The sequence below is a fragment of the Aotus nancymaae genome, unplaced genomic scaffold, assembly GCF_030222135.1.
Source record: "Aotus nancymaae isolate 86718 unplaced genomic scaffold, 86718_ANA_hifiasm-v0.15.2.pri h1tg000058l, whole genome shotgun sequence".
Lineage (NCBI taxonomy): Eukaryota > Metazoa > Chordata > Mammalia > Primates > Aotidae > Aotus > Aotus nancymaae.
Window position 1 is genome coordinate 21,068,041 of NW_026988472.1, and position 26,945 is coordinate 21,094,985.

General features: G+C 37.9%; 1 protein-coding gene across 5 annotated transcripts in view; it reads left to right on the forward strand.

Moving 5' to 3' along the window:
• Window positions 1-26,945, forward strand: part of RPGR (retinitis pigmentosa GTPase regulator) — a 79,119-nt gene that overhangs the window by 32,372 nt on the left and 19,802 nt on the right. The window contains exons 10-17 of one of the 5 annotated variants that reach the window (XM_064364419.1): window positions 1,762-1,929; window positions 3,422-3,590; window positions 9,297-9,388; window positions 10,056-10,121; window positions 11,155-11,205; window positions 13,344-13,467; window positions 14,140-14,291; window positions 24,699-24,881. In XM_064364419.1, coding sequence (XP_064220489.1) covers window positions 1,762-1,929; window positions 3,422-3,590; window positions 9,297-9,388; window positions 10,056-10,121; window positions 11,155-11,205; window positions 13,344-13,467; window positions 14,140-14,291; window positions 24,699-24,881 — 1,005 coding nt within the window. Of the gene's footprint in view, window positions 1-1,761; window positions 1,930-3,421; window positions 3,591-9,296; window positions 9,389-10,055; window positions 10,122-11,154; window positions 11,206-13,343; window positions 21,653-24,698; window positions 24,882-26,945 lie in introns of those variants that run through there. The other 4 variants (XM_012448114.2, XM_021673271.2, XM_064364418.1 and 1 more) reach the window with 4 other exon arrangements.

Here is a 26,945-nt window from a genome sequence, read left to right on the forward strand (position 1 = left end):
TATATTGTGTAGCACCCAGCAGAGTACCTTGCTCACAGTGGTCTTTAGTAAATATTTGCTGAATTAAATGTTAGAGACTCTCAAATCCTGCACAACAGAAAGTCTGATAATAGAGTTTTGGCGGGGTGCAGTGCAGTGGCTTACTCTTATAATCCCAGCACTTTGGGAGGCCAAGGCGGGTGGATCACCTGAGATCAGGAATTTAAGACCAGCCTGGCCAATATGGTGAAACCCTGTCTCTACTAAAAATACAAAAATTAGCCGGGTGTGGTGGCACACAACTGTAATCCCAGCTACTTGGGAGGCTGAGGCATGAGAATTGCTTGAACCTGGGAGGTGGAGGTTGCAGTGAGCTGTGGTCGTACCACTGCACTCCACCCTGGGCAACAGAGTGACACTCTGTCTAAAAAAAAAATAAATAAAATAAAGAGTTTTGGAGATGTGGTATTTTGGCTAAATTTTCTTAGGTTAAGGATATATTATTTCAGTGTCACATTACTATCACGTATCATACCTGTATTGTTTCTTAATACTTTTAGACTTTTGAAAATTCTGTTTACTTGATGATAATACTGGAATTTGTCCTCCAAAGACTCAGTGTCTCATAATATGGAACATTTTCATTTATTGATTTGACAATTATTTAATGAAAGCCTACTGTGTATAAGATAGTGTTGCTAAATATAAGAAATACAAAGTACTGGCCGGGCAGGGTGGCTCATGCCTGTAATCCCAGCACTTTGGGAGGCCGAGGTAGGCAGGTCACCTGAGTTCATGAGTTCAAGACCAGGCTGGCTAACATGGCGAAACCCCATCTCTACTAAAAATACAAAAATTAGCTGGGCATTGTGGTGGGTGCTTGTAATCCCAGCTACTCAGGAGGCTGAGGCAGGAGAAATGCTTCAATCCAAGAGGCGGAGGTTGCAGTGAGCTGAGATTGCGCCATTGTACTCCAGCCTGAGTGTTAAGAGTGAAATTCCATCTCAAAAAAAAAGAAAAAGAAATACAAAGTACTGTATACAGTGATGAATGAAATAACCAAGTCCTCATTCATTGAGGACTAATTTATTACAGTCTAATGATAATTTTTAAAAGGATATATAAATATATATATATATTTAAATTCTAAAGTATTATAAAGGAAAAGTAGAACATTATAAAGTATCTAGAACCTGTGTATGGAAAATACTGCACTATGGGGTTTTTTAAAAGCATTTTGTTGCAAATCATTTCTCAAAACTCTTTGAATGCTGATTTCATTTTTCATTGTTCCGTCATCATGCATACTTTATTTTCCCCTAAGAACTTTTAAGCATTAAATTCAGAAAATTTCCATATAAAGGAGGCTTAGAGACATAATTAGCCCCAGAGACTGATTTATACTTTTTTAAAATAAATTCTTCCAGTAATTTTTTCACATTTTTAATGTTCCTCCCAGATTAAAATGTAACATTTTCTAACTGTAAGGAGAAATGTAATTTGCCAATTATTTTTTCTCTATATTATTTTAAATAGAAAGTAAAATGGTGGATTAAACTTGTTCTCATTTTCAATCACAGTGCTTAATGAATATGTATGGTAATTGTGTACATATTGTGTACACATTCTCATTGTGCACACACATAAGTGTAGACAGATTCACCAAGTCATTCCATCAGGGAAGCCTACCACTAAGTAAATGTCTTACAGCTGATAACTGTTAAAAACTCATTTGTGTTTGAAGCCAGTGTTGATTAGTTTTTCTGTGGATTTATGCTGCAGGTTGCTTGTGGTGGATGTCACATGGTAGTTTTTGCTGCTCCTCGACCAGAAGAAATTGAATTCGATGAAGTAAATGATACTTGCTTATCTTTTCTGCCCTTTGGCAGTTTAACCTCAGGAAATGTACTGCAGAGAACTCTGTCAGCACGGATGCGGCGAAGAGAGAGGGTACAATTGTGGCCTATTCTGTATAATAGTATTATCTAACACTGCAAAGAAAACTAAAAGAAAAAGATGTTTTCTTTTTAAATCGAAAGGTCTTCTCAGATAAATTTGCTAAGTAAAATTATTAGAGTTGAGTGCTTATAAACGTTTAGAGTTAATTCAGAAAACTTCAGAAAAGCTTAATGCTTTTAAAGACACAAATTAGAAAATTTAAATTATGAAAATCCTTTGCATATAGACAATGGTGCTATAAAATCATCCTTTTATAGGCCTATTTCTCACCTCACATTGAATGCTGAATTGTTTTTTCAACTGCATGTGGTTTGACTTGTTATATGCTTTTTTTATTATGGTAATAAAACCACAACAAATACACCTACTTAACAGAGTTTTTAAGTGTGCAATACAGTATTGTTAACTATAGGCATAATGTTATGTTGTTCAGAAATCTGTGGAACTTAATTATCTTATATAATTCTACATTCTTTTATCTTATAGTTAAACCTCATGGGCAGTGGAAGATTATACACTATAAACAATGAAATGGAAAAACAAAGGAATAAGGACTTCAGTTAGAGAGAGGAAATATTTTCTCTTAATTAAATTTAGAGATTCTCCTTGTGTTTTAAAATTATTGTTCCAATGACGTATATATATATGTGTGTATTTTTTTTTTTTTTTGAGACAGACTCTGTCGCCCAGGCTGGGGTGTAATGGTATGATCTTGGCTCACTGCAACCTCCGCCTCCAGAGTTCGAGCAATTCTCCTGCCTCAGCCTCCCGAGTAGCTGGGACTATAAGTGCACGCCACCACGCCTGGCTAATTTTTTTGTATTTTTAGTAGAGATGGGGTTTCACTGTGTTGGCCAGGCTGGTCTTGAACTCCCAACCTCATCTGGTCCACCAGCCTCAGCTTCCCAATGTGTTGGGATTACAAGTGTGAGCCACCAAGCCTGGCCCCAATGACACATATGTCTTTTAAAGTAAATGGCAAATAATTTTTGAAGGTGGCATTCCTTTTTTGAAAATTACTGTAAGTTTTAAAACACATTTTTTCAAGTTTCATAGCAGTTTTATTTGTAATAGCCAACATATTTCTTTTGAAGTAAAAAGGTTAAATCTGATGTTTTGTTGTAAAAGAGCAAATATGGAAAAGTTAAGAAATACTCCATTAGTGTTTTGTAGTTGTTGTTTATTTACATTTCCTAAGTAATGTTTTATTTCTTAGGGCGGGTAGAAAAAGTGCACACACATTTTTCCCCTGTCACGTGAAAAAGAAAGGTTCCAGATTGACAATTTAGAGCAACTAAGATACAGAGACAACAGGACAAAATGTTTTTGAACCTTTGGGGATTATTAAGAAGTAAATGTTGTGCAGTGTTAGCATACTTTGAAGTCTTTCTCTTAAATATTTTTAGCAACTTTGAGGAAAGTTTATATCAATATTAAATATATAACATCATTTAATAGTTTGTTTAACCTGCTTATTTTAAAGGAGAGATCTCCAGATTCTATTCCATTGATAAGAACACTACATCGAGTACCAGGAACTCTTGACCTTTCTGCTTCTTTTCCCCCCAATTCACTCTTTCCATGTTGTTCTGAGAATGACCTCCTAGAGAGAATCTTACCTGAAGAGGACCTCATGCAGCCAGAGGAACCAGGTATCTTTTGCTACTCTTTCTGCTCTCAGGATAAATGTGCCTTTTATTCCTGTTGTTTTTATGTTTATCTTAAGATGTTTTCTCCAGTTATTTAAATTGTTCTCTCCCTGGTTAGAGCCTAAATCTTTCATTTGAACTCAAATCCAGAAGTATCCTTACAAATAGAAAGCACCATCAGTGCCCCTAAGAGTGCCATGTAAGCACAGCAGCATATCTTTATAGAGCAGTGGATAACAGTCATAGTACCTTCCTTAACTTGTTCATCTTTAAACCCTGAAACCACTCGATGAACTTGGGAGGGAATTATAGTTCTCATTTTACAGATGAGAAAAGCAAGGCTTGAAGAGATCATGTGACTTGGCCAAGGTCACTCAGCTTATAAATGAAGAGGTCAGAATTTGAATGCAGGTCTTCCGGATCTACTTGAAATTCTATATTTAGGCTGTATAACATAGTGGTTAAGAGCATGGAATATGAAGTGAAACTCATCTGGGGTCAAATGCTAGTTTTGACATTTACTAGCTGTGTGACTGACTTTCGGAAAGTTACTTAACATCTCTAAGCCTCAGTTTCCTTGTCTTTGAAATTGATTTAATAATACTGACTTCAGAGAGTGATTGTGAGGATTCAGTGAGATCAGGCATATAAAATATTTAGCATTGAGCCCAACACCTCTAGAAACACCTCAGTAAAAGTTGTTATGATGAATTTAATATCTTTACCTCACTACCTATTAGATACAGATTTCATGTTTTAAATTGTAATCCCAGATCTTTCACTATTCTGTACCTCTTCTAAATAATTTTCTTTACAGATGTTTGTGTATCTTACTGCAGGACATCTAGAGAGAAAATATTCTTTCTTAATTAAATTTAGGGATTCTCCTGTGTTTTAAAATTATTGTTCCAATGATGTATATTTTTTAAAGTAAATGGCAAATAATTTTTGAAGGAGATATTCCTTTTCTGAAAGTTACTGTAAGTTTCCAAACTCTTTTTTTTTTGAAGGTTCATAGCAGTTTTATTTGTAATAGCCAACATGCTTCTCTATTTGGTAGGGATAGGACAAGAAGCCAGGACCAGGAGATCAGAGAGTAAGCAGTAGATTTGAAATTAAGAAGATAAACCTGGCATCAGGGACTAAGAATGAGGGACTAGGAACAGATAATTTGTGTATCTTTGAGATCAGGAACATAGGCAAAGGGTTGAGGTAATAAAGGATTGGGAACTTAGGTAAGAATGGTGGGCCATGGGAATGGGATATTATATATAACTGGGATCTTGGTAATGAGCTGATTTCTTATACCTGACCCACAACTTTTGTATGTTTTCTTTTGAAATAAGAATCAGTGTTTAATGGTACTCTTCAGACCTGGACATGGAAAAGATAGTAGATTGTGACAAGCAGTTTGTATTGTGTACAAGGGAAAAAAGACATTTATGTTTAGGGAAAATTGTTTCTCAGTCCCAGAGATTTGAATGTGAAAATATGCATAATTTTGTAGCTAGATCAAAAGGAAATGCCATCTCTTGTCTTTTTGTGACTGCTTACACTCTCTTAATGAAATGTATTTTGAGAGTTGTAACTAACACATACTGTGACTTTTTCTAAATCTTTCACAGACATCAGTCTTTATAATGGAGGAAAGTGGATCAGGATACATCCTACTAAGGAGGTGTCATTTAAGCTCAAGGATAAGAAAGGGATGACTACACAAGGAGAATATATGTATTTCAGGCAAAGAAACTAACATAGGCAAAGGTTTGGAGGCAGTTAAGAAGAAAAGACAACCAGTGGGGCTAGAAAGTGAGGAAAAGGATAAGACAAAATAGTATTGGAGAAAGAGACAGTGAAAAATTATTTATGGTTTTACAGGCCATGAGAGACCTACTTGAATGTTTTTCTTAAGCGCAATAGAAAACCATGAAAAGATTTTAAGCAATAGGCTGATGTGTTTCAATCCTATTTCCACTTTAAGATGATTATGATCACTTCTACCTCCATATAGATTTATACAGAGGCCAGACTAGAAATAGGAAGAATACCTGTGAGCCCTTTGCAAGAGATGATAGTGTATGGACCAAGGTGTTTGCAGTGGAAATGGAGAAAAGAGAAGAGGGAACAGTGAAATACATTATAGACATAAAAACCAACCGGACTTGCTAAACTTACTAATGTACTACAAATAGGTGTGAAGTAAAGTGAGGAATCCAAGATGATTCCTAAGCAAGAGGAATGTTGATACGTTTTGAGGAAGAAATTTAAGAACTAAGCCTGAGATATCTGTGAGATATCCAAGCAGAAATACCAAGCCGATTGTTGAAAAACAAGCCTAAAGTTTAGAAGAGAGCCCTGGACTAGAAATATAAATTTGGAAGCCATCAACATAGAGATGGGATTTAAAATTGGCTGGGCATAGTAACTTATGCCTATAATCCCAGCATTTTGAGAGCCTGAGGTAGGAGGATTGCTTGAAGCTGGGAGTTTGAGACCAGCCTGGGCAACACAGCAAGACCCACTCTCTTTTTAAAATAATAATAAAATCCCTGGAAGTTGATGAAATCACCTGTTAGGTAGTAGAGTCAGAAGAGAAGAGGGCCCAGAATGTAGCCCTAAGAACAGCTAACATTTGAGGGGTAGAGAAAGAAGAGCCAGCAAAGAAGCCTTCCTCAGCTTTGTCAGCCAGTAAGGCAGGTGGTGGGAAATTAGGATAGCGTAGTGTCGTGAATGCAAAATACTGCTCAGAGGTCAAGGGAGAGTAATTCAAAGAAGTATCCAATGGATTTGGTATAATGGAGTTTACTGGTGACCTGGACAAGAGCAGTTCTAGGGGAAGATCAGGGAAGAAGCCAGAGTGTTAAGAGTTATGAATAGGGAATGAGGGAGTGAAGAGGAGATAAGATGAACAGATAATTCCTTTGTATATTTGCTGATGAAGTGGAGCAGAGAAATAGACTGGCAGCTAGAGGGGGATGTAGGCTCAGTAGGAAATATTGGTGTACACTTGTATGCTAATGAGCAAGCCTGTAGTCCTGGAGAGATAGATAGCACAGAAGAGAGAAAGTATAACCAAAGTTGCAAAGCTCTTGGAAAACAGGAGGGGCTGACATAGAGAGCGGTCTTTGGTAACAGGAAAAATACATCCTACATTTTAACAGGCAAGTGAGAACTTGGGTACAAACAGAGGGAGTTGTGTATATTTGTTGGTGAGGAGATCAAGTGGATCAGATATGATGACTTCTGTTTTCTCAGTCAAGTCTGAGGCAAGGTCATCAGCTTAAATAATCTGCTATGTTTTTTCCAAACCTATATTCTCTGCCCTCTCCAATCTATCCTGCATAACACTTTCCACATTGATCTTCCTCAGATGCAATTCAGTTTCCATCTGCTCCAGTGTATTCGGTGAATTTCTGATCTTTATGAAAATAAGTATTAATTTTCCCATATAATTCCCAACTGTTTTTCTAGGTTTATCTCTCAATAGACTTTTCCTTACAATCTTTATTTAGATCAGTAGTCTACAGACAATGGTTCATGGGCCAAATCTAGCTGGGCACTTGTTTTTATAAATAAAGTTTTATTGGAACCCAGCCATACCCATTCATTTATGTATTGTCTGTGACTGCTTTCTGCTACAATGTCATAGGTTAGTTAGGACAGAGACCGTATGGCCTGGGAAGCCTAAAATGTTTACCGTATGGCCTTTTAGAGAAAAAGTTTGCTGACCCTTAATGTTGATCAGACTGATCTAGTCAGTCTAACTTAGTGGAAAGAACAAGGGCTGTGGAGTCAGACAGACCTGAGATTGACACTGGACACCAACAGTCACTGAAACTTAATTTCTTCATTTATAAAACGAGGATGTAATACTTAACCTTCCTTGTTGTCATAGGGTCACTGTAACATATATAAAAGCTTATGTTTCTGGCACTTGGTAAGCCTTCAAGACAAGCTTCTTTCCTCTGCTCATTTGCTGAGACTACTGTTCTGCTGCTTTATTAGGAATGGGCTTCATTGTCTTCTCCTTATACCTCCATCTCTGCCTCTTAGAGTTCTAGTCATCCTTCTCTGTACCTCCTTAGTGAAACTTTTCCTGATTCCCAACGTACAGATGTAATTTCTCATTCTCCTATATCATATGTTTTATATTCCCTTATAGACTATAACTTCATTAAGAAATAGCATGTAATCCCAGCACTTTGGGAGGCCGAGGCGGGTGGATCACGAGGTCGAGAGATCGAGACCATCCTGGTCAACATTGTGAAACCCCGTCTCTATTAATACAAAAAAATTAGCTGGGCACGGTGGCGCGTGCCTGTAATCCCAGCTACTCAGGAGGCTGAGGCAGGAGAATTGCCTGAACCCAGGAGGCGGAGGTTGCGGTGAGCCGAGATCGCGCCATTGCACTCCAGCCTGGGTAACAAGAGCGAGACTCCGTCTCAAAAAAAAAAAAAAAAAAAAAAAAAAAGAAATAGCAATTACAATTTTTTAACAACAAACAGTAACAAAATTATAATTGCTAATTCTTAATGAACTTATAGTATATGTATATCAAAACATCTGTTGTATACCTTAAATATAGACAATTAAAAAAAAAAGAATTTGCAATTACTTAGGTTGCTATTCTGCATATTACCACACATGGAATAAATACCAAATGATTATTTGCTCTTTCAGTTCAGTGGATTTAAAGGGGAGGGATCAGTGTGGACTGTCATATTTTAGTGAAGACTTCATTAAGGAGCTACTTCCAAATGTATTGGTGATCACTGAGGGCATAGTGAGAATTGAGAAAAATGCAAAATAGAGCTTATGACATTTAATTATCTACTTTATGATGTAATAACCTTGCAATTTTCTGTGAAAAGTTCTAGGTTATACTAGTTATCTGTTGCTACATTTTAAAAATGACCCAAAGACTTAGCAGATTAAGACAACAAGCATTTATTATTTCACACAGTTTCTGAGAGTCAGGACTTCAACAGCAGCTTAGCTGGGTGGTTCTGACCCAGGTTCTTTCATAGGGTTGCAGTCACACCATCAGATGGAGCTGCAGTTATCGGAAGGCTTGACTGAGGCTGGAAGATACACTTCCAAGCTCATTCATGTGGCCATTGGCAGGAGGCCTCACTTCCTTGAGATGCTTACAACATGGACTCCTACAGAGCAAGTGATTAGAGAGAAAGAGAGAGAGTACACATATGTGTAGCCTAGGTGGGAAGAGAGTGAGAGCGAGTGCAAGTATGCACATGTGTATAACCAAAACAGAAGCTATAATGCTATCACAATTACGTCTGCTTTATTTTACTGGCTGCACATACGGACCAACCTGGTATAATGTGCAAGGAAACTACACAAGAGTATGAACACCAGGAGGATGTAGGTCGTTGGGGCCCTTCTTAGGACTAACTGTTACAGTGCTCGATACCTGGGTAGTTATTTATCCCAAAGGAATAGTGTTTGCCTGTTAATATGAATGAAACAATTTTAATCGAATTGGTGTCAACATTTTTAAACTTTCACAAAGAAATTTTAAAACCTGTATTACTGTGAATGAATTCTTTTTAATTTCCCTGACATGAGGTTAAAGGACTTTTAGTAAAATTATACCTTCACTTTATATTATAGAATAATTTCTGTTTCTGTCTGGTTGTCTTTCACTTTTCTGTTGAAATCTGGATTCCGTTTTTTTCTTTTACCATTCAGATAATTTTCAAGATGAAATGACCAAAGAAGCAGAGATAGATAATTTTTCAACTATAGGAAGCCTTGGAGAAACTACTGATATCTTAAACATGGTAATGATTTCCTGTCTATCTATATAAATGAGTTTGAATTTCAGTTCATCATGTATGTGAATGTGTGTACGCTTCCTATACTCTTATATGCATGAAAGCTACTTTGTTGTTTTTACTTTATTTTGTTATTTTATATTGAGGTATAATTCACATACAATAAAATTTGTTTTCTTTCTTGAGATGGAGTTTTGCTCTTATCTTCCAGGCTGGAGTGCAATGGCATGATCTTGGCTTACCGCAGCCTCTGCCTCCCGGGTTCAAGCAATTCTCCTGCCTTACCTCCCGAGTAGCTAGAATTACAGGCATGTGCCAGCACGCCGGGCTAAATTTTTATTTTTACTAGAGGCAGGGTTTCCCCATGTTGGTCAGGCTGGTCTCGAACTCCCGACCTCAGATGATCCACCCGCCTCAGCCTCCCAAAGTTCTAGGATTATAGGTGTGAGCCACCACACCTGGCCAATAAAATTTGTTTTGATCCTCACATTATTAGTATGGCAATTGGGAGTGGATTCTATTACTGTCTGAACTGTTTTCCCTTCATTATATATATATATATATATATATATATATATATATATACACACACACACACACACACACATAAGGTACAAATATATAGTATATATACTGTATTATTTTTATAATGTATATTTTTTATTTATTTCAGACACACATGATGAGCCAGAATTCCGATGAAAAGTCGTTAAAATTGTCACCAGTTCCAAAACAAAAGGTATAATATGGAGATTTATTTTCATTATTGTTGGTAAGAGCAGTTTAAGTTATTTTTTTTGGATGGTTTTTGGAAAAAAGCACAAGAAATGTAAGCATTTACTTACTTTAGAATTTAAAAGACAGAGGAATACAATGTAGATAACCTCCATTTTGGCTTGTTCTGATGGTATGTATTTTCTGTAAAGAAACAACGAGAAAGCATTTTATTGCTGAAATTTGCTCTTTGGGATCACTAACTTAAGTTATAATAGCCATACTTTTCCTTCTGTCAAGCCGTAGATTATGATTGCACTTCTTATGTATAGGAAGAGACTACCATTTATTGACAGAGTGGCTCTCTGACTTTGGTTGAGTATGACTTTGAATGAATTATTATGCTGACTTTATGGAATGGTTTTAATAACTTTTTTAGCTTTAAAATTTTGTGATTTTAGTAAAAATCTATGATAACTTTTTCCAATATTTGGTTGGGCTTTAATTTATCAGGGAATTGATAGCATAATAATAAGATTAAACATTTGGAAATCAGACTGTTCATGGGTGGGAAAGAGAGACCTTTAATGAATAACAAATAGCAAAAGAAGGGAATAGGCTGTGGTTTTCACACTCCTAGAGAGATTAAGACCTGCCCTGAAATCTTTTGCTTTACCTGGCTTTAAGGACTAGTGGGATAAATGAATGAGGGATTTGAGGATTAGGAAAATAAATTGGAGAAATGTAATTGAGGGAAGAAGACTATAGAAAATATTTAATTTCTGTTTCTAGTGTCTTTGACATGTTTTCAAGTTTAAAACTCTTAAAATTGAAGTCTCTGAAATGCAAGAGAATCATGCTAAATTGTAAAAATTTAGAGCTAGTCCTCATTCGTTCTATCTATAATACTAAAAGGCATGGTGAATAACAGCATTGCTTTGGATATGGGAGAGCTGTTCGAACACAGTTGTAGAAGCTCAATAAATATTGACTGATTTTTGACTGACTATACTTCCAAGCAGACATCTCTCTTGTGCCTTTCATTCCACTTCTCTTAGACTCCAGGCTCTCCCTCTTCTGGGCTGCTTTATTGTGCTAAGGAAAGAAAGGTATGTGCCTTTAGAAATCAGTTCCGGCAACTGGGCCTGGCTCTCTTAGGGCTCTTAAAAGAATCAGGATTTTTTAAGAGCAAGACCTAGAACAACAGAAACGGAAAGCAATTCCTTTTAACCTGATACATATTTTATACTTCCCTTTTTTTTTTTTTTTTTTTTTTTTTTTTTGAGACGGAGTCTTGCACTGTCGCCCTGGCTGGAGTACAATGGTATGATCTCGGCTCACTGCAACCTCTGCCTCCTGTGTTCAAGTGTTCAAGTGTTCAAGTGATTCTCCTGCCTCAGCCTCCGGAGTAGCTGGGATAACAGCTGCCTGCTACCACACCCAGCAAATTTTATTTTAGCAGAGACAGGGTTTCACTATGTTGGCCAGGCTGGTCTCGAACTCCTGACCTCGTGATCCGCCCACCTCGGCCTCCCAAAGTGCTGGGATTACAGGCATGTTTTATACTTTCTATAGTCCTTTTAAGTTTAGGCCCTTCCAGGCCTACTTTAATAAATGAGGAGAGATTTATTATACTGTTTCTATGTATTAGCTTGTTAATTTTTAACCTGTCCTGTTTTAATAATTTCTTTGGCACAATAGAAACCTCTTCCTAGGCCCAACTTATCACAATTTATAAAATTTGAATTAGTGAGGTTTTACTATCCAGAGACCCAAAATCATCAGATAGTTGCATCTATTAGCTTGTTTGTAGAATTTAGATCAACAATTTGGTTTTGCCTTATTTTGTCCAGCAGGAAATAATTTTATATTGTTAATGCATTTTATTCAAATATCAGTGTTTGATTTCATAGTTTTTATACAAATCTTACATTTTGCACTTAATATTCTTTCCTGTTAGTGTTCTTTCATGTATATAAATTATTATAATTAATATAATGGATACAAGGAAGGTAAAACATTTGAAAACTCATATGAAAATTTTGTTTAGAAAAGAAAAATATATTCATTATTATTTAGTTTATAGATAAAAACATTTCATGTGCAGTTTTTTTAGTTTTAGGAGTGGAGTATTCATTTTTTTCAAATTTTACATTTTTTTTTATTTTGTGAATTTTGTGGACTCAGAAGACAAATCAAAATTTGAAAATTAGGCCAGGTGCGCTGGCTCACTCTTGTAATCCTAGCACTTTGGTTGGCCAAGATGGGCAGATCACTTGAAATCAGGAGTTTAAGACCAGCCTGGTCATCATGGTAAAACCTCATCTCTACTCTATGAAAATTAGTTGGGTGTGATGACACGCACCCATAGTCCCAGCTACTCAGGAGGCTGAGGTGAGAGAATTGCTGGAACCTGGGAGGCAGAGGCTGCAGTGAACTGAGATCATGCCACTGTGCTCCCAACTAGGTAACAGAATGAAAGTCTGTTCAAGAAAAAAAAATTGAAAATGATCGGGAAGGTGGGAAAAATATACTAAGCTACACTGTGTACAAGAAAAGTGTACATTTTTTTCTTTGAGTTGGAGTTTTGCTCTTGTTGCCCAGGCTGGAGTGCAGTGACACAATCTCGGCTCACTGCAACCTCTGCCTCCTGGGTTCAAGCAATTCTTCTGCCTCAGCCTCCCAAGTAGTTGGGATTACAGGCATTCGCCACCACACCCGGCTAATTTTTGTATTTTTAGTATAGACAGGTTTTCACCATGTTGGCCAAGATAATCTTGAACTCCCGACATCAGGTGATCGACTTGCTTGGCCTCTTAAAGTGTTGGAATTACAGGCGTGAGCCACTGTGCCAGGCCAATAAGTGTACATTTTTAAATAGCATCTTGTAAAATCAATCTGGAAGTGGGTTTTATGTAAGGATTGATTCAGAATGAGAAAAGAGGCAGAGAATAAATATTGATGGTATTGTGAATAATGGCAAAATTAAGACAGGTAGTAAGAGTTGAAAATTAAACACAGATACGTGTTACTAAATCAAAATTAGATGTATCATAGACTAGTGAGTGGCACAAATGATCCTTAAGGAAAATAAAACTTCAGCAAAATACCTGGTAAAACTTGCTATTTTTATTCTCCTAGTTAAACTTATAAAAATGTAAAATCTTGGCAGTATTTAAGATAGATAAGTTGTCTTTGTCAACTAATAGTAGTATAACATATGATGATTACTTCAAAAAATTTACAGAAACAGCAAACAATTGGGAATCTGACGCAGTGTACGGCTCTTACTGAAAACGATAATAGTGATGAATGTGAAGAGATGTCAGAAATGAAAGAAGGGAAAGCATGTAAACAACATGTGTCACAAGGTATTTTCATGATGCAACCACCTATGATTATAGAAGCATTTTCAGATGAGGAAGCAGGTAACGACTCAGGCCAGGTGGGACCTCAGATTGACACTGATGGAGAGGGTTTGCAAAAAGAGGTATTTAGACATGAAAATAAAAGTGGTGTTGATCAGTTTGATGCTAAGGAAATAGAAAAGGAAACTGATGGAGGACACAGTCAGAAGGATTTAGAAGCAGAAGAAATAGTCTCTGAGAAGGAAACTAAACCGGCAGAAATAGCAGATATGAAGGATTTAAGAAAAAGGGAAAAGAGCACAAAAAATGTCAGTACTTTCTTTGGCAACTTACCAGATAGAGGTATGCATACTGAGAGTGAAGAAAATAAGGATTTCGTTAAGAAAAGGGAAAGTAGCAAGCAAGATGTGATCTGTGACAGTGAAAGAGAATCAGTAGAAAAGCCAGACAGTTACATGGAAGGTGCAAGTGAGAGTCAGCAGGGTATAGCTGATAGATTCCAGCAGCCTGAGGCAGTAGAATTTAGTAGTGGAGAGAAAAATGATGATGAAGTGGAAACTGACCAAAACATATGGTATAGCGGGAAATTGATTGACCAAGGAAACGAAAAAGAGACTAAACCCATAATATCCAAATCCATGGCAAAGTATGATTTTAAGTGTGATCACTTGTCAGAGATCCCAGAGGAGAAGGAAGGAGGAGAGGATTCAAAAGGAAATGGAATAGAGGAGCAAGAGGTAGAAGCAAATGAGGAAAATGTCAAGGTGCGTGGCGGAAGAAAAGAGGAAACAGAGATCCTATCAGATGACCTTACGGACAAAGCAGAGGTGAGTGAAGGCAAGACAAAGTCAGGGGGAGAGGCAGAGGATGGGCCTGAAGGTAGAGGGGATGGAACCTGTGAGGAGGAAAGTTCAGGAACAGAACACTGGCAAGGTGAGGAGAGGGCGGAGAAGGGGGAGAAAGACAAGGGCAGGAGAGAAATAGAGAAGCCAGGAGAGGGAGAGAAGGACCTAGCAGAGAAGGAGGAATGGGAAAAGAGGGATGGGGAGGAGGAGCAGGAGCAAAAGGAAAGGGAGCAAGGCCATCAGGAGGAAAGAAACCAAGAGATGGAAGAGGGAGAAGAGGAGGAGGGAGGGGAGGAGGAGCATGAAGAAGGAGAAGAAGAGGAGGGAGACAGAGAAGAGGAAGAAGAGAAAGAGGAGGAGGAGGCAGAAGGGAAAGAGGAAGGAGAAGAGGAAGAAGTGGAGGGAGAAGGTGAAAAGGAAGAAGGAGAGGAGGAGGAAGGAGAAAGGGGAAAGGAGGAAAGAGGGGGGAAGGAGGAGAAAGGAAAGGAAGAAGGAGACCAAGGAGAGGGGGAAGAGGAGGAAATAGAGGGGGGAAGGGAGGAAAAAGAGGAGGGAGGGAAAGTAGAGGAGGGGGAAGGAGAGGGGGAAGAGGAAGAAGGGGAAGAGGAGGAAGGGGAGGGGGAAGAGGAGGAAGGAGAAGGGGAGGGAGAAGAGGAAGGAGAAGGGGAAGGGGAGGATGAAGGGAAGGAAGGAGAAGGGGAAGGTGAGGAAAAGGAGGAAGGGGAAGGGGAGGATGAAGGGGAGGAAGGAGAAGGGGAAGGTGAGGAGGAAGGGGAGGAAGAAGGGAAAGGGGGGGAGGAAGAAGAAGGGGAAAGTGAGGAGGAAGGGGAGGAAGGAGAAGGGGAGGAGGAAGAGGAGGAAGGAGAAGGGGAAGGTGAGGAGGAAGTGGAGGAAGGAGAAGGGGAAGGTGAGGAGGAAGGGGAGGAAGAGGAAGGGAAAGCAGAGGGGGAAGGGGAGGAAGGAGTAGGGGAAGTAGAGGGGGAGGAGGAGGAAAGAGAAGGAGGGAAAGAAGGAGAAGGGGAAGAGGAGGAGGGGGAAGAAGGAGAGGGGGAGGAAGAAGGAGAGGAGGAGGAAGAAGGGGAGGAAGGAGAGGGGGAAGGAGAGGGAGAAGGAGAGGAAGAGGAAGGAGAAGAGGAAGGGGAAGAAAGGGAAAAGGAGGGGGAACAAGAAAACAGGAGGAACAGAGAAGAGGAGGAGGAAGAGGAAGGGAACTACCAGGAGACAGGTGAAGAAGAGAATGAAAGGCAGGTTGAAGGAGAAGGGTACAAAAAAGTGAGCAAAATAAAAGGATCTGTGAAATATGGCAAACATAAAACATATCAAAAAAAGTCAATCACTAACACACAGGGAAAGGGGAAAGAGCCAAGGTCCAAAATGCCAGTGCAGTCAAAACAACTTTTAGAAAACGGACCACCAGGCTCCAAAAAGTTCTGGAATAATGTATTACCACATTATTTGGAATTGAAATGACAGACCTTAAATTTGACCTGATTATGGCCAGCCAAACAGTTTAAATGCCTTGCATATAACAGGCACTCACTACATGTTACTAAATTGATTTTATGTCATAATTTGATGTGTAGTAAAAAAAGCAACTGATGTGGTTGTGTTAAGGATTCAAAGACAATAGAAGGCACTGGTACATTTTGGCCTCTCAAACTAGTATTTTGGTGTATTCCCCCCTAAATTATAAAACTATAAATAGATAATGTTAAAAGGTCATATCAGAGTATTAACATTATATATTTATTAAAGGAAGCTTTAGGAATAGTAATATACTGTAAGAGTATTTTGTTTGTGTACGCAAATCATTCCATTTTTAAATGGCGCAGATCCTTAAGGGCTATAAAAACTTGTAATTTCTTATAAATATGTTAGCACTTTTTTTTAAGTTTGTGATTACAGTTTACCTACTGGATAGACTAATTTTGTAATAATGGATAGTATTGTAAAACTCAGTTGAGGCACTCATATTTTAAAGAAGTAGTGTTGTCTTTTACCTTTTATGTGTTCTTGTTGCAAAAATATACAAAGTGACAGCTGTGTTCAGAGCTTAGATCCCAATAATGTGATCTCTTTTAGTTACTATCTGGGCAGATGGTAATATATCTAATGGTGATTAATTTAAATGTATAATCTGGAAATATGTCAAACTTGAAGTATTTTTGGTCCAGGCAGAGCTACTCATTGGGCCTCAGTTTCCTCATCTGTAAAATGGATGAGATGATGTGATAACTGCAGTCCCTTATGAGTCTTTAATTGTTTTCATTTTGACAGATTTACTCTATCATTATTGTTATTCGTGTAAGAAACTTTTTAGGGAAGAAAAATTACGCTTTAAAATTAATTTAGTTTTCTATACATTTGTTTTCTTTACTCTTGAAAAGTTATGACAGCTTTAATGTCTCTTGTCTTCTGTAATTTTTAATTTCTAAACTCCTATCATTTCCAAGCTTTAACTGTACTTTATCAGAGCCTTCATTTCTGGTATGTGTTACATGTCCTCAATGTATTCATTGACTGTTCTGTAATTTCAGTTTGTCTGTTGCTTGTCAGAATGTTTCAAGTAAAATAAAAAATTAAATGTATATAGTCAGAAATTCTTTGTGAAAAGATAAACTGTCTAGTATTAGATATTGAATTTTAGAGAGGCTAGATTTCCACTTGAGTAATTTCAATTGTCCCTTAAAATTTTCCATGTACATAATGCAGCTAATTTGTTTGTTGTTTATTTGTGGCTCTTTTTTCTACTGATTTCCTTTCATAATCCCTTTGATATCATGGACATGAGAGACTTCTTATACTTAGTTTTATTAAGAAGGATTTTGATGATAAACTTTCTGTGAATTTTGTGTAGTTGAATTCTTTGCACGTTTGATTCTCTGAGTGAGAAAGAATATAAAGAAAAAGACTAGAATCATATGAAGTGAAGGATTTCCTAGGAGCAATTATTAATTTTACCTTAGCTGCAAGGATCTCTGGCAGCTTCCCCTAACCAAATGTACTGATTTGGCATCGCAGTGCTTTACCAAATTCGACCACCTTCATACGTTCATTAAGGGTTAGTAGAAAAGAATTAATACTATGATAAAAATATATGTGCCAAATATGATTATTTTAAAAGTAGACTTAAAATGATTAAATAAGATGGATGACAGACACAGAGTTCATGAAGAAAGAAACCTCCAGGGAAATGAGAAACTCTTAAACTCAAGTTATTAATGTAATAGCTATGGGTATTCATCTTCTACTGAAGAATTAATCAGTCACTAATACCAAAACAATGTTCTAAAATATGCTTATCTCAGTGTTTCTTCACATTTCCCTGGCCAAAAACTTTGTGTGCTCTTTAGAAGCGGTAGTTTCATGCAAGCATCGTTTTCTAGTGGAGAACACTGGCCTGCCTAGTCACTTTGAGACCAAGGCCCTTCTTCTGGCCTTGTACTTTTGAGCTGTGTGAACTTGGGCTAGTTTCTTAGCTTTGCAGGCCTCAATTTCTTCATCTGGAAAATTATAGAATGAGAACGAATGACCTAAGTGATTCTTTAGGAACAGCAGGTGTTCATTACCAACTAGAGCAGTGCCAGACCCAGATTTTCTGCAATTCCTTTTCCTCAATAAAAAATCTTGAGTCTTGTCACCAAAGTGAGCCCACTTTCAAACTAACTAGCAGTTATACTAAAGTAAGAAGTTATCCTAAACTACTAAGCACACACTAACTTTCTGTGCCCACTGTTGGGCAAACATTTATTTAATCACATGTGGCAGGTCTAGTACCCTCAAAAAGTTTATGGAGAGGAGTGTATTGCTGGTTACAGGTGGGGTGGGGGACAAAAGACCCAGGTCTAGCCAGGCTTTCATCGACAGAAGTGATTTACATGTTTGTAAATTTTATATATTTTAGGAGGGAAAAAAAGCTTTAGAATGAGACCACTTTGTCCCTCATGTATTAACACTTGGTTACGTAGATTAAAATAACTGGTTCCTTCTGTATTGTTCCCATCTGCTGGTTGTTAGGCTTTTATAGTAGTTTGTCACTGATCATTATTGAGGGAAGTGTGAGTAGTGTATGTAGAATCCATTGAATTACATTTCCTAATGAGGACTCTGGCTGAAAAAGACTTTAAGGTAAGCGGCAAAGGAGTACCTACCACAGAAACTGCTGCTGCTGCTGCTGAACAGCAACACTCAAGGTGAGTGCAACTGAGATGTCTTCTGTTATTTCACTATAGAGAAACTTGTTATACACACACATAGCAAAAAGAAACTGTGACCATGGAAGAAGAAAAGGCCAAGCTTTTCTTGTTTCTAGCCTGCAGAACTGAGTAGAAAGAATGCTATTCAGCAAGATTAAGAATAGGGGAGTAGAAGCAGGTTTGGGAGACGGTTTTGTACTGTTGATTTTAGATTGTCTTTGGGAGATGTTCAGGAGGCAGATACATGTATGGATCTGGAGCTCAGGGGAGATTGCTGAGTATTGCCAGCTTATAGATGTAGTTAAAACTAGATTTGACTGAAAGCAAGTGTTCCTAGTGTGAATGGAGGAGAACTGAAGACAGAATTCAGAGAAACATCAGTAGGTAAGGGAGAGATTGAGAAAGTAAAGTCTGAGAAGGAGGTGTGGGAGTACACTCACTAGGAAAGAGAGATACCACCCAAGCCAAAGAAGGGGTTTCAGGGAGAAAGGAATGGTAGTAGCTGCAGAAAGAGCCTCTAGGGGGCAGCCTAGTAGAGGGCCAGGGGCAGAACCCACATTGGCAGGAAAGAATGAGCTGCAGGAAATCTGCTTTGCAGAGGAATAAAATCAGAAGTAAACTGAAAATTAAATATCAGATATAGATATTTTTAAAAATATTTAATTTTGAAGCATATTTCTCAATTTAAGGGAGATATATATTCCAGAGAATTTGGTACTCTGTGGAAAAGATGACAAATTTTTGTTTGTGATTAGTATATACATAAGAATAGGATCCTATTGATGTGAGCTTATGAACCAAAAGAAAAATCTGCAGTGCTTTAAACATCAGTGAGGCAGAGAAAAAAAAAAACATCTGTGAGAACAGCCATTATTATCTTCAAATTATATGGGCAGGTTTGGAAACAAACATGGGCTCCAAAGTCCAGTAGAACTGAGTTAAAATCCCAGCCCTTCACTGATTAGCTGTGTGAATCACAGAAAAGTGGTGGTGGTTATTTGACCTTTCTGAGTCTTATTTCCCTCATTTGATAAAGGAAGGGACTTTTGATAATTAAATTAACACATGAAACATGTGATACACATTCAGCAAACAGTAACCTGTATCACTCTAATTATACTCTGTGATCACACCAAGGTAGGTGCAAAGCTATACTCATGAATCTTCAGGTCACTGACCGATGTGCATGAGTTTAGTCCTGTGAACCTGACTTTTATTTAAATGTAACATAATAGCAAAATATGAATTGGCTTATAGAAATAGATCTGTGGGAATAAAGTAGATTGCAATAATGATAATGCTTAAGTATAAGGTGGAATGAAACTGTTACACACCATACGTTAGTCAGTAAATGCCCCTAAATATTTAAAATGTATTGAAAAGCTGATCACACTCGTGGTTAGCCTAAAATTCAGGTATGTGTTCTGTCACTGAACAACATTTCCCTCTGTGTCCTAACCTTGTTATCAAAATAAATGAAAATAATTAGCACATAAGGTATAGTTACGGATCATGCATTTGTTTATGGACAGCAAGAAAATAAATTTTCTAAGGAAAAAGAGGGAAAATAGTAAAGAATAAATCTGAAAATGAGAATAAAATTACCTACCGGCAAGATATTCTATACTCTGAATACAAACTGGAATGTATTCAGTGGTGAAAATACAGGATCAGAAATGACATAAGGGAGTGGTGCTTAGAAAGAAGGAAGAGTTTAAGAGATTATAAAATAGTATCATTATCGGCCAAGAATTTGGAGATCAATGCTGGCAGTCTATGGGTGCAGTCTGGCCTGCAGACTTATTTTGTTTGGTGCAGTGATTTTTAAAAAAAAATCATATTGGTTGCCAGCATTGAAATGTCAGGAGATTATACATTTATAAAATATTACTAAGCCAGGCATGGTGGCTCACACCTGTAATCCCAGAACTTTGGGAGGCTGAGGCCAGAGGATTGCTTGAGGCCAAGCATTCAAGAACAGCCTGGGCAACATGATAAAAACCTGTCTCTACAAAAAATTAAAAGATTAGTTAGGCATAGTGGCACGTGTCCTGTAGTCAAAGCTACTCAAGAGGCTGAGGTGGGAGAGTCACTTGAGCCCTGAAGGTCAAGGCTGTAGTGAGCTGTGATTGTGCCACTGCACTCCAGCTTGGGTGACAGAGCCAGACCCTGTCTCAAAAAATAATAATAATAACGTTTCTCAGACTTTTGGAAAGCCTGAGTCTGGGAGCATTGTACTGTGGGAACGCTGACCTGAAGCTGAGCTGAGGCTGGGCCCCCTTCTCCACAGTTCCCATGGCTCCTTCTTCCCTCACTGGCCTAGATGCTGGGCTTCTGGCTCACAATAACAAATAAGTGGATGTTTTGAATGAACTATTTTCTAGTGATAAGATCTGGGACATTATGGGAAAATAGTCCAAACTTTCTGTTTTTCAACAGTCCTCAATGCACACTAGGAATTCTATCTTACTTTTTATGGAAGGGCCTTTACAAAATCATTTATACTTATATACAAATATATAGTATTTGTTCATATGTGATTTTTTTCTGTAAATAATCTTTTTAATCTTTACACAAACCCTCTGAGATAGGTATTGCTAATGTTATTTTTCCATTTTACAGGTAGACTATAAAATACATTCACTGGGCGCCATGCTCAGGCCATGTATGATTAGATTAAGGCTTGGAAAGCAGCACCTAGATCTTTGTATTTAATGCCCTTCCCACCCCCTACTGCTGTTTCCATGATTTCCATTGTAGTTAAAACGTGAACTTACATGTTAACATTTCCTGTCCTAAAAAAAAAAAAAAAGCTTGAAATTTTGATTTTTCCAACTGATATAACTTAAAGTTTTATGCTATATTAACCTATTTGGAAAACATTTTCTACCCCATGTCAATTGAGGCATGTCAGAAATTCAGAATTATAGCACAAAATTTTATACTTTATACTTTCGGTTTGTTTTATTACTTTAAAAAAGCTATAATACCCACAGACAAAAGTGCCTATCTCATACATGTGTAGCTCAATGTATTTTTCACAAAGTGAACACACCCATCACAAACTGATCAGCATCCAAATCAAAGAAGAACAGTACCAGCTCCCCCAGAAGCTCCACTTTAACCCCCTTCAGTCATTTCCCACCCCCTGCCCCACCACCCAACCCCCACCCCAGCAATCTGTCCTTCTTAAAGCATGCAATGTAATTGTGTCCTTAAGTAAATGGAAACCTCAGTAGGAACCTTTGCTCTCTTGATCTTTTCCTTAAGAAATATGAAAAGCGTTGCCTTGAGCCAGACCAAAATCTGCACCTGACTGTCCCATGCCTGACCAATGAAACAAAGGGTCCTTTTGTGAGAGGTCCTGCCCATTCACTTCTTTACCGTGATCCTAACAGTAACAGACACATACTGACCATTTCAGACTACCTGTTTACATCTTCTTATATGGTTCTAGTGCCAAAAATGTACTCAGACTTTACCCTTTCTTTTTATAAAATGACAGTATTCTGCCAGTTTCTCCCAAATTGTTTCAATTTAAAGGTAAGTGCTTTCTGTGATTTAAAGTAGTTGTCCACATGTGTATAGAATAATTTTAAATGTGCTTAGTGTGAGTGTTGTGATGTGATTTCTAGTGAAAATTTCATTTTCTAATAGCTTTCTCAAATTTAGAAAATGATATAGTTCCAACAGTTCTTCATTGTTATAGATTTCTTAAAGTTAATGAGTAAAATCGTAGTGTGAGTGTTTTACTTATTTCTAAAATAAGGTAAAACTCCCAAGTGTCTTTTTTTAATAGCATGATATTATCCTGTGGTTACATGAATACCTCTGTTAACAAGCCCAGTTGGAGTTGACCCAGGTGCTAGGTTAGCTAAGCTTTCCAAGTAATTGAGGGTTATGCTGGGAACACAGTTCAGTGATCCCTCTGTGAAAAGAGGGGCATAGTCTGAAACTCTTTGTCTCAGGAGCACTATTCTTTTTAGTTAACCTTTCATTTACATATATTTATGAATACAACTATCAGTCCGTAAGTCTTAAATCTAGTACTCTTTCTTCCCATTCCCTTTTCAAAGTGAAGTTCTTTCTGATAATTTTAGCTACCCAATAATGTATATTTGGCTAGGCACGATATACAATATAAGTCACTCAAAGGGGGAAATCGGGCTGGGCATGGTGGCTCACACCTGTAATTCCAGTACTTTGGGAGTCCGAGGCAGGCGGATCACCTGAAGTCAGGAGTTTGAGACAAGCCTGGCCGAAAGGAGAAACCCCATCTGTACTAAAAGTAACAAAAATTAGCTCGGCTTGGTGGCAGGCATCTGTAATCCCAACTACTTGGGAGGCTGAGGCAGGAGAATCGCTTGAACCCGGAAGGTGGAGGTTGTCGTGAGCCAAGATTGCGCCACTGCACTCCAGCCTAGGTGACAGAGTGACACCTTGTCTCAAAAAAAATTAAGGGGAGGGGGGTAGTGGTGGGAATCATGCAGAAAAAAAGAAAGCTTAATAGTAAATGGTAACTACCTGATGGTTAACCCTACCCAGTGTAATCAATCATCATTTGAAATAGCTGTCTGCTCTGTTACCGTGTTCCCTTCTCCCACATTCTTCTCCTGCACACATTGCCTCATGATCTTGGATTAACCTAAATGTAGTTCTTCCTGAGTAACTTCTGAAACTCTTTTTAAAATCTCAAAGCTTTATTTACTTAGGGCTTCCTGTCCTCAGTGGGAATGCTATTAGGCCACACCTTTGCCATTGGCCTGAGGATGACACTAATATTTATTACTAAGGCATACTGTATAAACATGTCCTCTTCCTAGCCTGGACTCTCGCATTTTGTATTTTTACAGAAGAAAGGTGAGTTAATTTTTAGAGGCATTGTTTTCCAACCACCTACTAAAGATTCCGTTGAATAACAGGCTTTATCCTTAGCCAAACAGCCACTAGAAAGCTGACCACCAAAAGCTAATTACAGCGTTGAAGGGGATATGGCCTGAGCCAAATATTGCCGAGGTGAACTTTGTACAAATGGTATTTGAGGGAGTAAATGGCACTGATTACTGCTTCACATATGTTAGAAGCTATTATAATAAACTTAATTGAAATAAACTATAAATAAAGTTATAACTTTAGTGAAGTGTGTAAATGAAACTTATCGGGTGGGGGAATCTAATGAGAAATCTGATATCTTAATGACAATCAGACTATTTCACCCAAAATAAGAAAGTTAAAAAAAAAAAAAAGGCCGGGTGCAGTGGTTCACGCCTTAATCCCAGCACTTTGGGAGGCTGAGGCGGGCGGATCACAAGGTCAGGAGAACGTCTTGGCCAACATGGTGAAACCTTGTCTCTACTAAAAGTAGCTGGGAATGGTGGTGCATACCTATAGTCCTAGCTACTCTGAAGGCTGAGACAGGAGAATTATTTGAACCCAGGAGGTGCGGAGGCTGCAGTGAGCTGAGATCACGCCACTGCATTCCAGCCGGGGCAACAAGAACGAAAAAGAAATCTCAGTGTAGAATAAAGGCTAAAACTAGTATTTTCTGCTTATACTTAATAAGCATTCCATGATTTACTATCAATCTATCAAATCCATAGACAGGCTTATTTATAATTTGGATTAGCTGGCCAGTAGCCAGATAGACCAAGTTCTGTCTCTGTTTGGTTTTCCTTCTGCTTTTAATAACCATGAGCAAACCATTTACTATGTTCTTTTATCTTTTTTCCTGGAATGTAAATAATTATACTTATCTTCTTCATTACTATCAGTGAATTATACTTCTGAAGTGATTCTAAATCCCTATATTTTGGAAAGTGAACATAATATATAGATATGATTATGTTATAATGCTACGGTAGAAAAAGCTTTTTAAATTTTTTTCAAGGTTAAAAGCACTCTCAGACAATCAAGAAAGCATATTCAACTTTTTTCCATTGTAACCTTGCCATAGGTGCTATTAAGAATTTTGGAATTCTAGTCATTGAAATAGGGTGGCATGCATAAAATCCTTGTTAGTGTAGTGACTTGGTATTCAGCATGGGCTATGCAGTATTTTATTTCTTTGGCTTCAATATTTGAATTAATGTTTCATGTTTTTGTTAGATGACATAAATTACGACAACCGTATCAAATCTCTAGTTTTTTTAAAAAGACGATCTTACTCTTCTTTGATGGTCAATTTTTGTCACAGCATCATGAATTTCCTGAAACTATAGAAGCAAAACTAGAAGATGTGGATAAAGAAATTAATGTTGAAAATCTGGAAGGCCAGAAGAAAACTGTGGGAGATGATGAAAGTGTTTCTGCAGGTGACCACAGTAAAATAGAAGGAGCAGAAAGAGCCAATGATAGCTCAGCTGAAACCATTGAAAAGGTATGATGGAAAAAAAAAAAGGTATGATGATATGTGCTTAAATCCTGAGATCCTGAGAGAAAACATATGGGTTCCCTGGTTTCTGCAGAGGACAAATTCCAGCTGCCTTTGGGATCAGAAATACTTCCATGAATATCTTCATTCATGTGCCGTAGGAGAAAGGCCTTGGCTAATTTGTCAGTCAGGCAAACTTTGGCTCTAGCACACTTTGTTTTTTTTTTTCTTACTGTACTTTAGGTTCTGGGGTACATGTGCAGATCATGCAGGATTGTTGCATAGGTACACACATGGTAAGGTTGTTTGCTGCCTCCATCCCCCCATCACCTACATCTGGCATTTCTCCCCATGTTATCCCTTCCTGACCTCCCCATCCCCCTACTGTCCCTCCCTTGGCCCCCCTCCAACAGACCCCAGTATGTGATGCTCCCCTCCCTGTGTCCATGTGTTCTCATTGTTCAACACCTGCCTATGAGTGAGAATATGCAGTGTTTGGTTTTCTGTTCTTGTGTCAGTTTGCTGAGAATGATGGTTTCCAGATTCATCCATGTCCCTACAATGGACATGAACTCATCGTTTTTTATGGCTGCATAGTATTCCATGGTGTATATGTGCCACATTTTCCTTGTCCAGTCTATCGTCTATGGGCATTTGGGTTAGTTCCAGGTCTTTGCTATTGTAAACAGTGCCACTATGAACATACATGTGCATGTGTCTTTATAATAGAATGATTTATAATCCTTTGGATATATACCCAGTAATGGGATTTCTGGGTCAAATGGAATTTCTATTTCTAGGTCCTTGAGGAAGCGCCACACCGTCTTCCACAATGGTTGAATTAGTTTACACTCCTGCCAACAGAGTAAAAGTCTTCCTATTTCTCCACATCCTCTCCAGCATCTGTTGTCTCCAGATTTTTTAATGATCGCCATTCTAATTGGTGTGAGGTGGTATCTCAATATAGTTTTGATTTGCATTTCTCTAATAATCAGTGATGATGAGCATTTTTTCATATGTTTGTTGGCTTCATATATATCTTCTTTTGAAAGGTGTCTGTTCATATCCTTCTCCCACTTTTGGATGGGTTTGTTTGTTTTTTTCTTGTAAATCTGTTTTAGTTCTTTGTAGATTCTGGATATTAGCCCTTTGTCAGATGGGTAGATTGCAAAAATTTTTTCCCATTCTGTTGTTTATGGGTTCACTCTAATGATTGTTTCTTTTGCCGTACAGAAGCTCTGGAGTTTAATTAGGTCCCATTTGTCTATTTTGGCTTTTGTTGCCAAAGCTTTTGGTATTTTAGTCATGAAGTCCTTGCCTATGCCTATGTCCTGAATGGTTTTGCCTAGGGTTTCTTCTAGGGTTTTTATGGTGTTAGGTCTTATGTTTAAGTCTTTAATCCATCTGGAGTTAATTTTAGTGTAAGGTGTCAGGAAGGGGTCCAGTTTCTGCTTTCTGCACACTGCTAGCCAGTTTTCCCAACACCGTTTATTAAACAGGGAATCTTTCCCTGTTGCTTGTTTTTGTCAGGTTTGTCAAAGATCAGATGGTTGTAGATGTGTGGCATTGCCTCCAAGGCCTCTGTTCTGTTCCATTGATCTATATCTCTGTTTTGATACCAGTACCATGCTGTTTTGATTACTATAGCTTTGTAGTATAGTTTGAAATCAGGTAGCATGATGTCTCCAGCTTTGTTCTTTTTGCTTAGGATTGTCTTGGCTATGTGGGCTCTCTTTTGGTTCCATATGAAGTTTAAGGTGGTTTTTTCCAGTTCTATGAAGAAAGTCATTGGTAGCTTGATGGGGATAGCGTTGAATCTATAAATTACTTTGGGCAGTGCAGCCATTTTCATGATCTTGATTCTTCCTAACCATGAGCATGGAATGTTTCTCTATGTGTTTATGTCCTCTCTTATTTCCTTGAGCAGTGGTTTGTAGTTCTCCTTGAAGAGGTCCTTTACATCCTTTGTTAGTTGTATTCCTAGGTATTTTATTCTCTTTGTAGCAATTGTGAATGGGAGTTCGCTCATGATTTGGCTCTCTGTTAGTCTGTTATTGGTGTATAGAAATA